General features: G+C 36.3%; 1 protein-coding gene across 6 annotated transcripts in view; it reads right to left on the reverse strand.

Moving 5' to 3' along the window:
• PDE1A (phosphodiesterase 1A) overlaps nt 1-18,803 on the reverse strand; it is a 249,915-nt gene that overhangs the window by 175,865 nt on the left and 55,247 nt on the right. For all 6 annotated transcript variants that reach the window (XR_005829343.1, XM_040603799.1, XM_040603798.1 and 3 more), the window contains exon 3: nt 5,568-5,681. Coding sequence is in view for 5 of the 6 variants with exons in the window: in XM_040603799.1 (XP_040459733.1) it covers nt 5,568-5,671 (104 nt within the window). In the remaining variant the exon portion in view is untranslated. The remainder of the gene's footprint in view (nt 1-5,567; nt 5,682-18,803) is intronic.

Raw genomic sequence — 18,803 nt, forward strand, 5'->3', positions numbered from 1 at the left:
GAAGCAGATGTGAGGATTGGATGTACATTTAAGGGTCTACAAATGAGGAATTTCAATATTATATTATATTATTTAGGAACCATGAGACCTGTAAAGAAACACTGCTGCTGTTCTTAGTGATATCATAGGCAAATTATGGCTTATGCACCACTCCTTCTAGTAGAGCTTTCTATAAGCACAGCAACTCACCTATCCACAGTAAATTTGAAGATTAACATTTACTCTAATCAATCAAAAGCAATGATATATGCCAGAAATTCAGCAAAAAAATAGTATGAACAAAAAAATTGCATCTTGTAGTACACTATAATAATGGAAATAACTTTCTAAAAGCAAAATATCATTATTCTAATAGGACTAGATAAAAGAGTTCTCTAAATTGCTAATGCTAAGTAGCTAACATCTATAGTTATTGAAAATCCTAACATTTATCATATTATAAATTTAATTAGATACATATTTTTAGGTTACAATGTTATAATTATAAATTGTTTACCTTGACTTCTTAGGTGCAGAAACAGACTTTGCTTGCAAAATCAAAAAAAGCTGTTCACAATTTATAATGGAACAATTCTTACTGTAATTATAGCACTAATGGGATACATATCAATCAACAGGTAAATCACTATATAATTTCTTCAATTTTCTGTTCAGAGCATTTCTGAAATCATATTTGACAAATAACAGCTTTAATTTTATTTAAATTCCCTTTAGAAATAGCTGTCATTTGGATTACTTTTAAGAGGTTAAGATTTTCCTTCAAATAAAATTTTTCACATTAGGAAAAAGTAAAACTAGGCAATATTACAAGTAAAAACTACTTGAACTGTATATCCATTTGTTGCTAATGTAGTTAGCAGTGACAATTTCTGTCCCAGCATTTCTTATCACAGTTATCGACCTGTAATTCTAGCTTTTCTCCTCTGTTTGATTGTTCAGTACTTGCAAATTTATAAACCTTTATATCACAGAATGTTAAGTTTTGGTAATTATAATCTCTTCAATTGACCATTACTGGACTTCCATAGTTTTGGCAAATTGAGCATGCAAAAAAGGACAATAAACAATCACAAACACCAAATACATATAAAATAAAATGTGAACAAAGGAACTTAGAAGAACAAAGGAAAGACCTCTGTTTTATACGGTATTGGAAACTGTTCTATAGCTCTTTCACTAGTATCCACAAATCTGCTGAAGGAATGACTGGGTGAGGTTCCCTAACTAAAGTTACCCATTCTGGTCCCTTTTAGATCTAACAGGCTGCTAATCTGGGTTCTATCTGATGCCTTTAAAAGTGTTCTTTCTTCTGATAGTTCAGCAGGTGTGGAGGAAGCCATTTCTGTACTTCCTTTGAGATCAAGTCAGTGACTAGGGCCCCTTTCTCCCTCCACAAAATGTGCACACGTGCAATGACAGGCGTTTGTCACTGCAGCATTGCAGGATCATCAAACTGGGTCTATGAGTCAGTCCATCCTTTTTAGTGTCTAAAAGAGTTTAGACCCTCCTTTCTGCAGAAACTGGGGTCTATTAGGTTTGATATGGAGGAAAAGAAAGGGAAGAAGGTAAAGAAAGAAGCTTACGCTTTTCTTCAGATCCCTGGTGTCATCCAAGTTAGCACAAATTAGTTTTAGGACAATGATGGCAGTAACACATATTCTCTTTTTAAACACCAGTAACAATTTCTTAAAGTAGCCTATTCTAGCCACATGTGAACTCCAATCCCCCAAACCCTTGAGACCTTGGATTTTAACTTTCTCTATTCAGAGATTTTCTGGCCTCTTACAGACAATTCTAGCAAATATGTGCATCTATGAAAAGCACGTTATTTTCTCACTAATGAATTCAAAGCTCAGAAATGGAACTCAGCCCCTAATACGAGGTTCAACAGTAGTGGGGAACACAAGAAGCTACTTGCAAAAAAAAGATGCCTACTTGCAAAATAAGATAAGGGGGGGGGGGGGGGGGGGGGGGCTGACTGTTCTGTGAGTGACACTGAGTGAAGTGGCAGACAGCCACTTCAGTATACTGTAAACAGACAGCACACAATTCCACAAAAAGAACACAGAGCCAAGTCAAATCTATCTGCAGATTAAGGAGAATACCAAACACTGTAAGGCCAGTAAGCATACAGAGCTCTGCTTTAACTCTGATTCTCAGGGCTCTGAATCAAAATGGTTTAAAGAATCTGCTTCTCTTTCAGAGCTCAATACCATGCTCTATCAGCACCTGAAGATAAACTTTCCTAGGCAGCAAATTTTCTGGTCCTATTGACACCAGAATGCATTTAAACTGAAGGCTTAGTTACTCGTTAAAAGAAGATTTCATCTGATAGATAATGAAAGGCTAAGGGAGTAAAAGTGCAATCAGTGGCATTAAATGGTCTGAGAAGGAGCACCCTGGCCAGGTTGTGACAAAATGTCTTCTGAAGTAGGTGTACAACGCTCCCCTACAGTCAGGCAGCTGGTACTCCAACACTGGCTTGAATGGCTACAATGGGTTTTACTTTTCTGCATAACAAAGAATTTTAAAAGTCAGACTATTACACAAGTTATTTAGCTGTCACTTGTTACTTGGTTTTGCTTTCTCCCTGAAGTACAAAACATTAGAAGCTCACAGTCTGCATACTGAAAATGTCTTAATTCAAAGACATATTACTTATTTCAAATTATTATCAAATGACTTAATTCAAAGATCCAGCCAAGACAATGTACACGACTAATTTTCACAAGTCCTGTTTTAGTGATCTTCTGGTTTATACACTCAGGCATCGATAAACTCAGCACCAATGCTAATAATCAAGTTATTAATTCCAAATTAATCTCTGCCAAATAATCTCCTTGTTTGCAGCACTGCTGCAATTGCAATGTAAAGAAAATAGAGTTGGATTTCTACTTGCCATGCAGAAGCTAGAGCTTGGCTGTAGGGCCATGTGGACCCAATGAAAGTTACGTATGGTTTTCATTTTATTCAAAATGTCCAAGCCTTTATTACAGCACCTAGGGAGAGCATTAGGTTAGCAAAGTCTATGCAAGCCTATAGAGTAGAAAACCCATAGAAAAGCCCTTTCATTCAAGCTCCCACAATCCCCAGCTTTTCTTATTGGGCATTCAAATAAGGATTTTCATTTATCCTTAAGCGTATTCAACTCAACTATCTTATAGAACAGTCTGCATTTACAAACATAAAAAAAACAACGAACCACAACAAAAGCACCCCAAGATATATGACGTTAAATGTATATGGAAATCTGCAGCCAAATCCATAATTAAATGTCTATTATGTGAAAAGCTGAAATGCTAACAGAAAATAAAAGCTCATTTTAAGTAAGGACCTGCTGTGCAGCTTTTAAACACTATCCAGATAGTTACCTAAATGAAATTCAATGTTCCTTCAGAAATAATGATCTGCTTGCAAGAAGATAATCAGTACTCTCAACTGGCAAAATACAGTAAAACTGTGTTGAAATCACATGTACACACTGGTGAAAACTCTGCAGGCCTGTGGACTCTATCAGCAAGAACAGATTCAGTTTCCAAATTCACGTCACGTCTTGACTTCAGCGTAGATATACGACCACATACTACTTTAAAAACTCAGTAATTTGGCTTCATACATACTCAGTTTCATTAACAGTTCCCCTCCCTAAGATGAAACAATTCTTTTGACTGATGATTTATAAATGAATTCTTCCCAAATCAGATTATGCGTGGCGGTCCCACTTATCTGCCCCTCTCCCCTAATACATACAAACATACTTCTACTTTGATACCTGTGTATCAGAAAGATGAATTTTTTCCTTAATGAGTAATGTTTTTACTACAAACCGAGAACAGGCATCTGCTCTGAAAAACTCAACTCTCTAAAACTTCCCCATACAATATTCATAATATTGACTACTGAGTGATTTCCAATTGACCAGCAAATAATTAAAATTAAATCAAGAAGCCTCAAAAATAGTCAGCTGAGCATGTATCTAATAATATAACCTGTTTCTTTTAAAAGCAAGTATTTTAGCACTATCTTGTCCTGCAGTCACAACAGTCATGAGATTGGCACCAACCTGTGAAAGATGCAGTTTTCAAACACTTAAGCTCCATTTGATTTTGATACACCACAAACTCCAACTATTGTTTTAACTGCTCCTAAAGAAGCATAAACCTTATTTCCTGGAGCTGTTGTACTGAGTGTCACTAATGGTTAGTTATTTATGCTGGTTTGTTTAATGGAACCATTCCAGAGGCAGCTGAAAGGAAATGTTTCAACCCAAGAACCCGAAGTAACAGAGCACTTAAAGAACAAACAAAACCAGCAGCTTAGACCCTACACAAATGGAAGTCTGCATAAACTGATGAAGGTCTCTAGTAGCAGAAACTCAGAGGCAAGATGTGTGGCATCAGGAAACAGTAAAAATGTTTGTTTTGCTATGTACACTTTGGAGTTTCTAGGAGCAAAATGGTTCCCAAAGTGCATAATCTTAAACGGAGAGATGATGGGATTCAGAGCAAATATTCAAAAGCATATCACAGAGAAGTTTTGATAAATCCCTGGCCACAACTGAAAAGTGACTTTCCAGTGAAGCAAACCAACTTTCCCTTGAAAGAAAGCAGATGGTGGAAACTCCCTTTCCCACAGCCAGCTTGAATCTCTACCCATGCATAGGGAAAACAGGCAGTGCTGTAGCCAATGCATCTAATCCTCTTAGCACTGTAAGTAACCCATTCTACTTCAACAGCTGAGGCACTATATAGCATTTGTGGAATACCTCTAGAAACCCAGTATTTCAAATCTTTCTAGAAAGAATAATAGTACCATTTCCTTGCTTCCAAAGCAAAAAATGTAACATGTATTTATTTGTAACATTCTGACATCAGATTTCAGAGCAAAAACAGACAAATACTTAAAAGAAGGCACTGAAGTTTAAGGGGTTTAGAACACATTGGTTTGATAGAGTTTCTCTCTGACAGGTTGCAGATGTTTATTTTGCACCAAAAGTCTACATTGAAAATAGCATTTGAGAGGAGTGAATAAGACACAGCAGGTGCATAGTGCCCCCCCCCCTTTCAAATAGTCCTTCAATCAGTTTTTAGAATGAATGAGCACCAAAATAATTGGGGGGGGGGGGGGGGGGGGGGGGGGGCAGATATAGCATCCTTCTAATAGCTAAGCACCTTTTAATACAGACTTCTTTACCTGCACTCTCAAAAGGCAATGTATTGATACCTCCTACGAAACTGCAATAATACACTTACTTATATGTACTGACAGGAATGATGAAACAACTCCAGCAACACTGATTTTCAAGATAACATTTACAAAATCATATCAGAGCTATGGAAGTGTTAACCTGAAAGGACTTACCTGCATTTCAATGTGGATAACAACTCTCACTCTCACGAGTTATATATCTTTTAAATGAGGTGATTGAACTGTATACATTATGAGAGCAAATACTATTCACAGCTGAGAGATTACTCTCCCAATTTGCTAATTAGTCATTTTAACAGACAAACGAAAACGATCTTTCCCAGGGAACAGAACAAAAGCCAAGGAGAGAAGCTACTCACATTCCTTTGAGCCGTTGCCACATTTTCTCTGTGTGTCCTCCTATTTGATACTTTATAGAGGTGCTTTCCAGTTCCCGAGTTGTTTCCGTCGCTCGAGCCCCCATCGTTATTGTCCTACAGCGATACAGTTATAGTCAGGCTCACCAGCAAGCACAAGCATTCTTTAGTCCACTAGAAATGTCAGAAGATCCACGCGTGTTAGACAATAGCTGCTGACATATCAAAACACATCAGAATTACAACTGCTGAGGGACGATCTTGCCTGAATCGCTATTCCCTTTGATAGACAAATCCACTCTTCCCCCCACCCCCCCAAGCACAGAGCAAGTACACACAGCTCCTCTGACCTCACGAGTCTAATCCATACGGGTGAGCCAGCTACTATACTACTGACTGCTCAAGCTCCTTTCTCATGCACTTTTTCTGCTGTAGGAATATGCACAGAAGCACAAAAGATTCCTTAAAATGGACTACAATTCATTGCCATGCAGCATAAATGTGAATGGCTTTAACAATCCAGAAGGAAAGAAAGGCTGGTTTCTGCCCTGCAGGTTGGAGAAACAGGCTGCAGTAGGGAAGCAGATGGTAGAAGCCAGTATCAGCCACATCACCCTACAAAAAGAGTGCATGTTCAAATGTCAGAGCCTTCCTCTTTACTTGATCCTCAATTGTTTCTTAATGAATAAATATCTACCAGCCTGTCAATGAAAATATGACTGTACAAATGCAAAGTCAGTAGTGAAGACATGTATAAATCCCTGCAGAAAAGAAATCAGAGAGCTCTACAGGTTGTTATTGAAGGAATATGCTGTAATGATGACTATTCACCTTCTCCTAGCAACTCCACACAGTAGGCAACTGTCAATTTAACTGGTGGAAATGCAGCAGCTGCAAGACAGTCCGCTCAGCGAATCCTGTGGGACAGCAGTATGTGTGTGTCAGAATCTGATGCTGAACTGCATGTGTCTGACAGCAAAAATCAATTAAGTGCATGCAAACAGTAAAAAGGGTTGACGACTAAACGGTACACCAGCCGTGCAGCAGATTGCCAGCTCTGCTTTTCAAGTGCAAACCTAAGAACCCAGTTGTACAGCCAAAATTGGGGTTTGGAGAAGGCAAAGGAGAGGATTTCCTCGCTGCTTGCTCAGCCACAGACTTCGGTTTGCAGAGCAGCTCCTGTACTCTGTAAATAGCACCTGTCTTGTTTGGTGAGTCAGTAACAATCTTCATTTCTGAAACAGCAGCCAAATAATCAAATATACCAAGACTTATCTTGGTGATCATGTTTGTTTTCATCAGAGTAAGAGCTCTGCAAGAAGCCAGGCAAGAAGGGTGTGCCAAGTAGGAGTAAATATGTCTGAGCTTTGCCAACTACTTGTGTCACTGCCAGCCAGGAAAAGGGGCTTTGGGTCCACCATGCCATAGTGAGGATGAGTGTTCACAAATGCTGACTGGAAGGAGCCCTAAGGGTAGGAGATGCTTACCTCAGTACGGCTGTAACTAGACAGCTTTATCAGTGTTAAATTTTACAAAGATGTGAGATGAGAGGATCCCATCTATTGCAATTGGCAGAAATTGATAGTATCATTATGTACTCAGGATTGTACAGAAAAATAAAGAGGCCCACTGCTTTGAAATAATCCTAACACTTCAGAATCTCCTAATCAATTTCCTTTCTCTAGGATACTTTTAGGCACATCATAGATTTAAATATACCCTATGAAAGTTATAAACCAGTTTGAGATGTGTCTTTTACACACTGATTTCAGGTGGATAATGAAGTAGCACATTTAATTTACTTCTATGTATGTAACACATAAACAATTTTAGATTGGTATTAATTCACAGACTTTCACAGAATTATTCCCGACTCGGACATAGAAGAGTCAATCCCATAAAATTCTCTAGCAATATCTGAAAAACAATCACTGGGAGCAAAATCTCTTACAGTTTTCAAACAGTATCATAAGACAACAGTGAAGAAATACAAATAGCTGTTTTTCAAAAACTGCAAAACATTTATTAGGTTAAATGTGGCAGTAGTGCCCTTGAAAATTCACTGAGGAACCACTTAAAAACTTGCAAACTTTCCACTCCTGTTATGCATGGAGTCCAACTAAAATTTGTAAGAAAAAGTATAAATATCCTTCCATGGAATAACTAATGAGAACATCTCACACTAATCTGGGTTCTTCCCTGCTTTTTAACTGCCAGACATCTGAAGCAACACAAAGAAATTAAGTATTTATAGAAACTACACAAACCTCCAGGGACAGAGGGAAATGTTAAGGGCCTGTTTTTTCTCACAAAGTATTCCTGGCTCTTGTTGTCCAATTCTACAATGAAAAAATAGTGGTGTTTGTAAGCTGTTCTCTCTCCACGTAGTGAAAATACATTGCTTTGATTTATTGGAGTAAAGTATTATGAGCAGGAAGAGAGGAAGGAACAAACTGCCCAAACAATATCACTGCAAATAGAGATACACCTGCTGTCTCCACTAAAGAAGGAAAACTCCATGAAGCAGCTACTTTAGGAAGTCAAACCACAGCTTTTTCTTTTTCTTAATTTTAGCTTAAAATTTTCATATTGAAGTGAACAGTAAAGGAAAGCTTCTATTAGTCAATATGGATATATTTTAAAATAGAAATAATGAACTTCTTTACTCCTAATTATGGCAAAATAAAACTATCCCAGTGCCACTTAATCTCAGATCAAAAGCTGCACTTAATGAGAATGTATCCTTTGCTCCTTTTCTTTCATCAAAAACACTTCAGTAGTAATATCAATGCAAAGAAATAATTTTAAAATACACCCAATAACAAAAAAATCAGGTTGGTTTTGCAATATTGAGTACTGAGAGACCTTTACAGTTATGCTAAAATCACAGTTACAATGAAAACAATTTACTTTAAAATTGGGAAAAACCTACAGCTAGACCAGTTAGAGATTAGCTATAGAAATGGGAAAGGTTTTGATGAGGAGAATTAGACCTCTGTTTTTAAATACATCCTCTGCTCCTGAAGGGAAATTAAATATGCTGCTTTGTTTGAAATTATCTTCAAAACATCTAACTTATGACAAATGGAGAATAAGGAAGTGTGAAGAGGCCTGCAGGGTGACTTGTCAGACTAATACTCATCCCTCCAAACCTGACACAAAACACAAACCTCCCTGTAGTGGAACTGCAGGAGAGCCATGAACCAATTAAGAAATTTGAAAACATAAGGAAAGCCAAAACAAAACCAACAAACCCTCAAAAAGAAAAAAATATTCTAAGTAGTGGCAGCAGGTATTAGATCTGTATGCTGACTATCCTGACCCTGATCTAGCAAGCAATAATACACATTTAATTTCAAGCAGGTAAAGCATTGCATTGATTTGCTGAGTAAGACAGAGTTCAACACTACTGCAAATAATGGAGTTAAATCACTGAAGAACTACCTGCAAGTGGACTTGAGTGTTTCATGGTACTTCATGAACAGAACCCAAGGTATGACTGTGAACAGAACTTAAGGTATGACAGAGATCGCATGTCACATTCTGCTCATGCCAGAAAAGGAATGGTTTGGAAGACAGTATTCTCCACATCTCCTTCTGCTGCCCTCTCCATTGTCTATTACATTCACATGTGTGAAGTGATGTGCAATCCCCTTCATAAGCACGGTTTCCAGCTTGCTTGCAATGCCTAAATGTGTGAATTTTTAATCAATAAGCGCAGCAGAGGAAAAAGGAATATTTGGTCTTGTTAAAGTTCATGGACTTCATTACATACATACATCTCCAGCAATCCGGCAATGGCAAAATACTGATGTCATGGTAATCTTGGATTTTCAGATTCTCCATGGAATATATTAATAAAATTAGTAGAGTTACATAATTAAGGAATAGCAACTTTAAAGAGCTACACATACAGCCTACACATTGCATTGGCATTGACTCAATTAAGTAGGTAGAAGAGTTGGGATTGATATATTAACAGTGATTAGATGACCTAAACAAGGAAACTCAACAAGGAACAATTTCCCCCTAATTTATTTTATTTTAGTATTTTCTGCTACATCTGATTTACTGTATTTGAGGCTTTTCATATAATCACTAAATTATGTTTATTCATTTACATGTCCTGCAAGTACCAAGCTTTAAGTATAGCATGGAGAAAAAATATCTTCTATTTGTTTCCTGTGAGTTTGGCATATCATATTGGTAATGAACAGGGAGTCAGATTTATTGAAGCTTTTAGGCAATTAAAAATGAAAACAAATACCTGTGAAAGCTTGCAAGCAAACTAGCTGATAAACCTCAGGGCACAACTAGACATGTATTTGCAAACCTACTTACGACATACTAAAGACCTTGTCACATTTGATTGCTCAATACTGCCTCTTACTAGAGGTCACCAGCTCCAAAAGTCTTTTGTGACTTGTGTGTTTATACACAGACCAGTTCAGTGCCAAGTAAAGTTGGGCTGATTAAAGCAGATGTCTTAAATCTGCACTAATGCTGTCTAGGACTTCACTGCAGTCAACAGAATTTAGATGTCCACGTGCCTTAGGGAAGTGTCCAGGTACCTTAGGCAGGCACATCTATTTTTAAGTTTACTTTGAATATGATCTTTCACTCAATTTACTTTAAGGAATCATTCATTTACTTCAGTGAAGCAAATAATCTGAAAAATTCTGGGAGATGGAGAGATGGCAAAAAATGAATAATTGCAGAGATGTGGAATGCATGAGAAGCGTGTTACAGATAATCTGAACAAAAAGAACTGCAGAGGAAAACTTGCTACTGCATCATCAGTAGCAAGACAGAAGAAGATAAAAGATGACTGGTTTTTGAGCTGCAGGACTTGGAAAGAGGCCTTGGAAGCAGAGAGTTTGAATGGTGTTGTTAACGCAGACAGACAGCTATCAAGAAGAAATCAAATGCCCAGTGGAAAGTCTGTTGCATGTCAGTGGATGAAATGAAGGAAGAAGTTGTTCAAGGTAAGGTGATAAATGGATTATCTTGACCTGCTTTGTAAGACAGATGCTCAGTTAGCAGTTGCTTGCTACATCTTTCTCCAGGTATGTGAAAACTGGTTAGCAGAAAGTCGCTGGTAATTTAAGCTGAAAGAGAACTGTTTCATACACAGGAAACAAACTGGATGTTGAGTGAAGAAAAATGAAGAGTACAGAATAGGTCTGAGGTTTTCTTTAGCCTTGCTTCTCATTAAAAGGGACTCTGTTTCAACTTTTCAGTACTTAATTGTAGTACTTCAGAAAGAGAGAGGCTGTGGTTACCTTATTTAAAACATGACTATACAGAACCACTAAAAACCAGATTAAAGTTTCTGAAAACAGGAACTTCAGCAATTGCATGTAGCTCATACAGTGTCACAGGGCTATCAGCACAACCAAGCACAAGTTACAGGTAGTTAAGGTTTGGTGGCTTTTAACTTCTTTATTTAGGATGAATTGAAAACTGGTTTTGAAGAGCACCAGCTGAAGTTGAGGAGAAACATTCATGAAACTAACTTTTAGGAACTTGTTAGCAGTTTGGCTACAAAACTTAATATGCTGATTTTTGCAAAGAAAGGAAACCATTCTAGAACAGGCAGTAGTGTTGAAATAAGATGGACTGAAACTGCCAGAGACAATCACAAGCATAATGGTCTACTTCGTAAGAACATGAGATTGTTACCTTCCAATGTCAAAAAGGGCAAGACTGCCTCCAGAGTGTAGAATACACAGTTGTAGACTAAATATAAATGTTCCCGGTTAGTTGTGCTCCTTTCGTCAGAGGCCACTGCCTGTTTTTATCACATTTCATATATTTTCAGTCTCTTCTTTAGGAGTTTTTATGAAGCCATTATAATTTTGATAATCATGCACGGAAGAGGTAATGGTAAAAGTCATTTGAACACAAAAGCTGTGGCTAACTGAAAACTTGTAACTGCAAGTTATTGCCATGAGCATTTAGTAGAGAGAGAGAATACAGAATACAAGGCAAAAGGGATTAGGAAATCTGGATTTGGCAAAGCATTTGCCAGTTTATCCCACTGAACTACATCAGCCGTAAAGAAAATAACTAGTACATGATGGCAAGATGTGTGTAGACAAAGACAACATGAAGTAAAGTTGTTTCAGCCAATTATTGTCTAAAAGAGGTTATTTCAAGCATTCATTTTGAGCTACTTGACAAAGGAAACAAGAAAATTCTCTTTTGCTATAAGTTACTTACACAAAGACCATAGCAACAAGAAAATGTTTCTTCATATTTATAAAAGACAGAACAGATGCCAGCAGATAAAAAAAAAACCCAAACCAAGTCTCTTCATCTCAAACCAAAGATGTCAATTAGGGAATCTACCCTTACCATAGCTGTTGTTATTGTAAACCAGCTTTCCACTAGTAGTTGACCCCAGCAGGTGGAATCAATTCATTACACCCCACATAACAGTCCCTTTCAAACCTGAACTACAAATCTGAGCTTTCAGGACAGAAGGGCAAGGGCACCCCCTTTAAGGCACAAGATCTTTTGCATCATAACCCCAAGCATCTCCTCTAAGTTTGGTGCAGTTCTGCATGTGATACCTTGAAAGCAGATTACATCAAAAAGTGCTTTCAAAAGTAGCAAGGTCTTCACTCATGCATGCTTTTGCTTTAAAGTAAAATAAGATGTTCATGACCTCCTCCACCCAGGTTATAAAAGTAGTGGAGGAAATATCTACTTAGCAATAGCAGCATATTGCATCTATGAAACAGCCACTTGATCAACATAAGAAAGCAGTAAAAACAACTAAACACATAACCTGATTCTTTTCATTTGGAAATGCCCTAAATGCACAGTTACTTTCTTGCAGATATTACCCGGACCAGCCTTGTCTCCTGCTTATGGGGTTGGGGTGGGGGCGGGGAACGGGGAAGTAAAAGAAATCTGGTTTTCTACATTTTATTGAATGTGGAGACAGCCACAACTATTGTGTTGCTGTTTAAAATCTATAGGCTATGCTCCCACCATCAGAAGAAAGCACGAAACAAAGATCAGGGTCTTTCAATCCTATCTTCTCAAACCCTGGATGCCTGTATCAGTCCCATAGTTTTATCTAAAATTTGCATTTGAAAAATCAGAAAAATTCAGAAGGTGTGTACAGAAAGCTAAACCATGATTATCTAAACTATAGTTAAGAGGATTTGAGGTTTGGGTTATCAGAAAATGGCTTCCCCCAAAAAAAATAAGCAGTACATGAATACTATACTCCCCTCTTTCTTACTTTACATATTCTGATAAAAGACAAGCACCTGTAAAGTAAAAGCATTCTAACCTGGCTTGTCAGGTTTCACTTGGGGCCTTTCCTACCAGTGAGAGAAGAAAGCCCTGATCTCACAACAAATCTCTTTCATCCTTAGACAAAACATGAGAAAAAAAAATTCAGTAGTGATGACTGGCAGCTTAAAAACAGGGAAAATAGAGGACAAGACTCAACAAAACAAATCAATAGTTAACAGGAAAATTTGTATTTTCACTTCACAACAACCCTGATAACTACTTAAATTTATGTAAGTGTTAAGGAGTAACAGAACAGAACTAAAATTCTCCAGGAAAGTAATTGAAAGTAATTCTATACCTACTGCGTTACTAAATGTGGAACTCGACATCATGTAGCAATGGTGAAGACCGAAAATATAAATTACTTCCCAACTAGATAGGATAGCAAACACAAGTCCAACAACGGCTGTTAAACAAAATGGTTCACATTAAACCTCCAGCTCAGGATGTATACAAACTGTGGGATGTTACAAGGGAAAAAAGTGTATTAGAGAAGGATTGTTTTACATATTTATTATTTGTAATATTCCTTTCCTAAGTATTTTCTCCTGCCCATCACCGGGAACAGAATACTAAGTGATAGAAATATGGTAGTTCTTACATCTTTATTCAATATAAAAGTGCTTCTTATCACATAGAAAAATATTTCTGATTCATTAAAAAAAAAAAAAAAAAAACAAACCAACAAAAACCTGTATCTGTAGATGTAGTAGGTTTTCTCCTTAATTTATTATGCAGTAGTCTCCCATAAAACCTTTTCAAAATGCCTTCTGCTTCAGCAAACAAGATGATGGAGTCATTGGTACTGCATAGACATGCTAGGAAAGTAAATATATAGACAGTCACTAACAAAGAGCCAAAAATATGTTCCATGCATCCTTCAGCTTGGCCTGGATAATTTGCTATATAGTACAAAACCTACAGAAGACATGGAAAGAACCTGGAAAAAATCAGCAAATGCAAACTTATATTTCACAGCTTCTAATTTAAAAAAAAAAAAAAATCAATCTTTACAAAATAGATATCCTCCAAAAGTCAGTATGAAAGAAGATAATTGTATTTAATATTATTAAGTACATGATGTGACTGTGTTGGAGAATGCACAACATTATCTCTGATTCAGAATTAGTCTGTTCAGAACCTCTACACTTCAGGGAATTGCTACATAACTTGAAATCTAAGTGCAGCTGAAATCAGAAAGGCCTTTTCTTAACATATTCTGCAATTTAACCTTAATTCCAGCAAGACAGATTCCAGCTTTTGGCTTTTAAACATCTTAAAAGATGAGTTGAGTATTATACTGATGGTAAAAACTGGCAGCACATTTAAAAATTAGTTCAGCAGTCTAGCATGCAAAAAGATTAACGACAAGAACAAAACTCTGCTGACAGTCAGATGTTTAGTATCACTTAAATGTGTTTAGTATCATTGGAACATGCAAGTTCAACCAAAGTGTAAAGGTAAAGTTTAGGTAAGTTTTAAAGTTGTGCTGACAAAATATCTCTGTGTCAAGTTTTTCATATCAGCCCATGATTTGGTATAGATGTCTATGCATACATTTTCCAAACAAAAATTAGAAGAGAGAAATACGTGATTTCAAGTCAAAAAACAACTAAAATGATGAATTTTCAAATAAAACATTTGTTTCTTAAATGTTAGACTGGTTATAATGACAAGTTCTAAAAGCATGATTTAATTATCTACCTTATTAATTTGTATTTTATTGACCCTTGAGCAACTGAATGCTAAACATATGTTGAAAAACTGATTGTTAGTGGAGGCCAGCAAAACTACTCACATTTACAGGCTGAAACCTGAGGCCAGAGGAACAACTGAACTATACCTAATGCCAAATGCTTTACTGATGGAGCAGTACATTAACGATAAGTTTACATCTTTTGTCAGGTATACAATCAAAAGAGCTTTTCTTACTGTAAGAATAGTTGTAACTCCTCCACCACAGACTGTTTTCATTAAAATGCATTTTCGCACCTGACATATTCTAAGACCACTGATAGGACTGCTGGGTAGAGTGGGAACTGAAAAATACCATTGCTCCATCTCTTAACTTACTTACTCCATACAGTTACTAAGACTGATGACTAAACTTTGATATGGCCAGTGAAGTTGCACTAGCAATAAAAACTTACAGAAGAACAGCGTAAAGGAAAAGTACACTTCATGCAACTCACCAGAATCCTTTTTTGGGTTATCTTATTTTTCTTCTGCTTGTTTGTCTATTTATCATTATCATGCTTCCTGCCTGTATTAATCTCCACCAACCACTTTTAGCATATTTAAATAGCTGTAAGCCTATGACCAGCAAAAATATGAGTAGAGATTAATTCAGACTGAACTTATGTCAGGCACTGGGAGGTGGAAGAGTGAACTCGCTCTACTGTGTTAAAAATGTAAAAATATTTAATAAAACAGCGAGGTGGTTTCCCTTGAAATAGAACACAGACTGAGCATAAACCAAGCATGGATTTATCAGCTTGCAGAAGTGAAAAGAATTTCTGCTTGATCTGACACAGCTACTTTATCAGATCAGGGCTTTCCCTGCTCATTATTAAGTCAGCAAGGTAACTACGTTGCGAAAAAAGGCAATTTCAGAATATAAATCAGTAAATGCAAAATACAGGAAGTGTTTAGGAGATCTCAGGTAAACTCTTCTACCCAATTTTAGGACCCAAGCTTTAATAGTTTAGACTGAGTCCTGAGGTGAACAATAAAAAATGGCATAAGTATAGATAAATATAAATAAAGTTAGCATAAAGAACGGATATAATAATTGTATTTAGTAGTCTATAAAATTCTATAAAAATTCTAAAAAGTCTATAAAAACCCAAAACAGTTTGGTTAGATATGATGCTTTATATATGTATCTATATGTATGTAAAGGATGCCAATACTAAAAAAAAAAAAAAAAACAAAACAAAACAACCAGTGGTTGTCAATATATAGCTAAAGTAGCAGAAGTAGTAATCAGTTTAATTTGTAACAGACAAAATTTAGGCTAGAAATTGAGAAATACTCTGCAATTACATAGTTAAACACTAGAGCTTAATACCAAGGGTGATAATGGAACCTTTTTCCCTGAATCTTAAGAACAGGACAGGCAAAGATCTATCAGAAATATAGAGAGCCCCTTGCATCTTTTCTATTTTCATTTTTTTAATCCTGATTTTGAAAACAGGTGTTTTAATTAACCTGAGTTGAGATATTCAAATATATAACATGAAAAAGAAGAGAGCAGCAGGTCCAACAGAGAAGCAATGGGATAGCACATTACAAACACAAGAACACTCAGCTACTCACAGGAGAATTCTCATGACTGGTAAAATCTAATTTTCATTTCTATTAATAAAGTACAGTCATTTTCTTACAAAGAGAGAAAGTGTTCTTAAAAATACCCATGCTATCAATCCAACATTCTAGAAACACTTCAGCACCAAATGGCAGTTTGTACTTCACTCAAAATTAAAACATTTCTGACTCTCCAGAAAGTACCTACAGAAAGAAATGAGCATATGTGTATGGCCTATGATCTAAAAAGTGCATTGTTGCGTCCAGTCAGGTGCACTGCTGAACACAGATTAGCACACTAGTTTGACCAATTCCACATCACTTTCAAGAGCAATGGTAACGTTGAAGTATATCTTTACAGAACATAATTTTTTTAATTTTACAGATTAGAGTAATAGATGATAGTAAGAAAGAACCAAACTTTTTTCTAAATTGTTCCAGTGTTCAACTACTCTTTTACTAAAAAACCTGCCCTTCATTTCCAACTCTTTGGCTCCAACTTCCAGTAATAGGATTTTTTTTCCATTTTCATCTCGCCTTATAAACCCTCTCTGCAAACATTGCTTCCTCTTGTCCATACCTACGGATCATATTCCAATTACCACATAATCTTGTTGATAAACTAAAAAACCCAGAGTTCTTAAATCTCCAACAAAAAGGTGCATTTGTCACTCTTGTACAAGATCAAAACAATTTTCAGTGTTTACTAAAATAATTTCATTGTGAAACCTGCCTGAGTGTCCCAGCTGAGCTCTCACACAGTTGTATTTTCTGTGCTGCCACAGCTGTTTTCTGTGAAGTAACTTAATTTGTCATCAGAAACATTAAGTTAATGCAATTTTAAAATTTTTTTTAATAACTAGTGGTTAGCAAAAGTATCATATGTTGGATAGCTTCCAACACTGATGGGTTCATAAATCAGATTATTTATATGACTTTTAATAACAGGTGAGTGAAAGATAGACCATAAGCCTTTTCTTATTTAAGACAACAAGCCCTTTCTTACTTCAGGCTACAAAATGGCATGGGTGAATTTGTAAGAAAAGAAACCCATTAAAACAGGAGAGAGGACTAGTGACTGATTGTTAGTTCAGAACTATTTAAAGCATCTTTACACTCTTAAACCACTTCTCAGGACAGCATTTGATGCTTAAATGACGACCATTAGGACAGATGTCTGACTAACAGTGCAGAAATGGAAAATCTAGAAAAGGAATTAAAACCTAACATTTTGTTTTTCCTCTGAAAAAAGAATTACAGTATATCCTCTGAATATTCCAAAATGCTAAGTTCGGGAAACATTTGAAGTCAAACACGTAATTATCAATATAGATAGAAAAAGAGGTGCAGTATGTCTATTCTAATGTAACAGCTAGTTTTACCAAACATCACATGGTGATGTGGCTTTTTTGTTGGTTTTTTTTGTTTGTTTTAAGGATGATTGTACATTAGGATATACAAAATATTTACTATATTGTGATGGAAAATGAGGAAAGTATAGGACATTTAGTAAGTCACATTTTAACATCATCAACATTCATTATAGGTTCCAATAGACATCAACATTTTTTTGCAGTTCATGTAACATTTTTAGTCTGGTTAAGATCTTAAATAATGTATTTTTATTTCAGGCTACAAAATTTTTCACTAGGTGCAGTCTATTTGAGGATTAAAGGGATTTCCTTCCAACTATGTACCTTCCTGAAAAAATTGAAGGAAAGCTGTTATTCAACAACAACAAAACAAACAAAGAAACAAACAAAAACACACCCAAATGAAAACCCAAATAGTTTAAAACTTTTCTGGTACCCAATATAAACAAGTGGTCCAAGTAATTAATAACATTTCAATAATGAACTTAATGACATTAACTTGCACTTACATATGTGAAAAGCAGTTCATTTACCCTTCATGTAGAGTCAAACTTTGGTGAGTCCATACTGATTTTAATGAGTCTATAAACTTACTAAGGAGTTCTGCTTTGGGCTTTTGCTTGAGAAAGTGGTAATATAACTCAGACAGTTCCACTGTTTCCACAAGGCCCGATTCAGCTCTCATGGAGGCCTTCTGGCCTAGGGAACTTTTCTTTGTGAGGCTATTGTGCGTTACCAGCATTGACACAAAAACTGCAAAAGAGAGGCCACACGATGACACAATCCTTTGCATTGTGTGTTTTCTTACAAATGAGTCTTAGGGTGGTAAGTCCCTTAGAGCTGCTGCACTATGAAGGATTTCGCCTGTATGTCATGGAGCAGGAATTTTACACAACAGGAAATATCTCCTGTGATCCTATTTTTAAGTAAAGGTATTAAATTTTGACAGATAAAACAGAAAGAATGTGCTCCAGTCATTAATCTTAAACTTCTAATATCAGCATGATTTGACCTGTAACTCTAAAATTCTTGCAAACATTTACACTAAAGAGTCACAGCTCAAGTTTAAACTGAAGCACCTGCCAGAGTATTACCAAGATCACTAAAATGCTGGATATGGATGGAATACTATCTTTCTTTTTGTTCATTAAAACAGCCCGGTTTCTGGAATATGAGGGCTATGAAGACCTTTGATTTGATTACTGCACGCCAATATCCTGTCTGCAAAACCAGCCAACACTACATATCT

This window comes from Falco naumanni, chromosome 8 (assembly GCF_017639655.2).
Source record: "Falco naumanni isolate bFalNau1 chromosome 8, bFalNau1.pat, whole genome shotgun sequence".
NCBI classification, from domain to species: Eukaryota; Metazoa; Chordata; class Aves; order Falconiformes; family Falconidae; genus Falco; species Falco naumanni.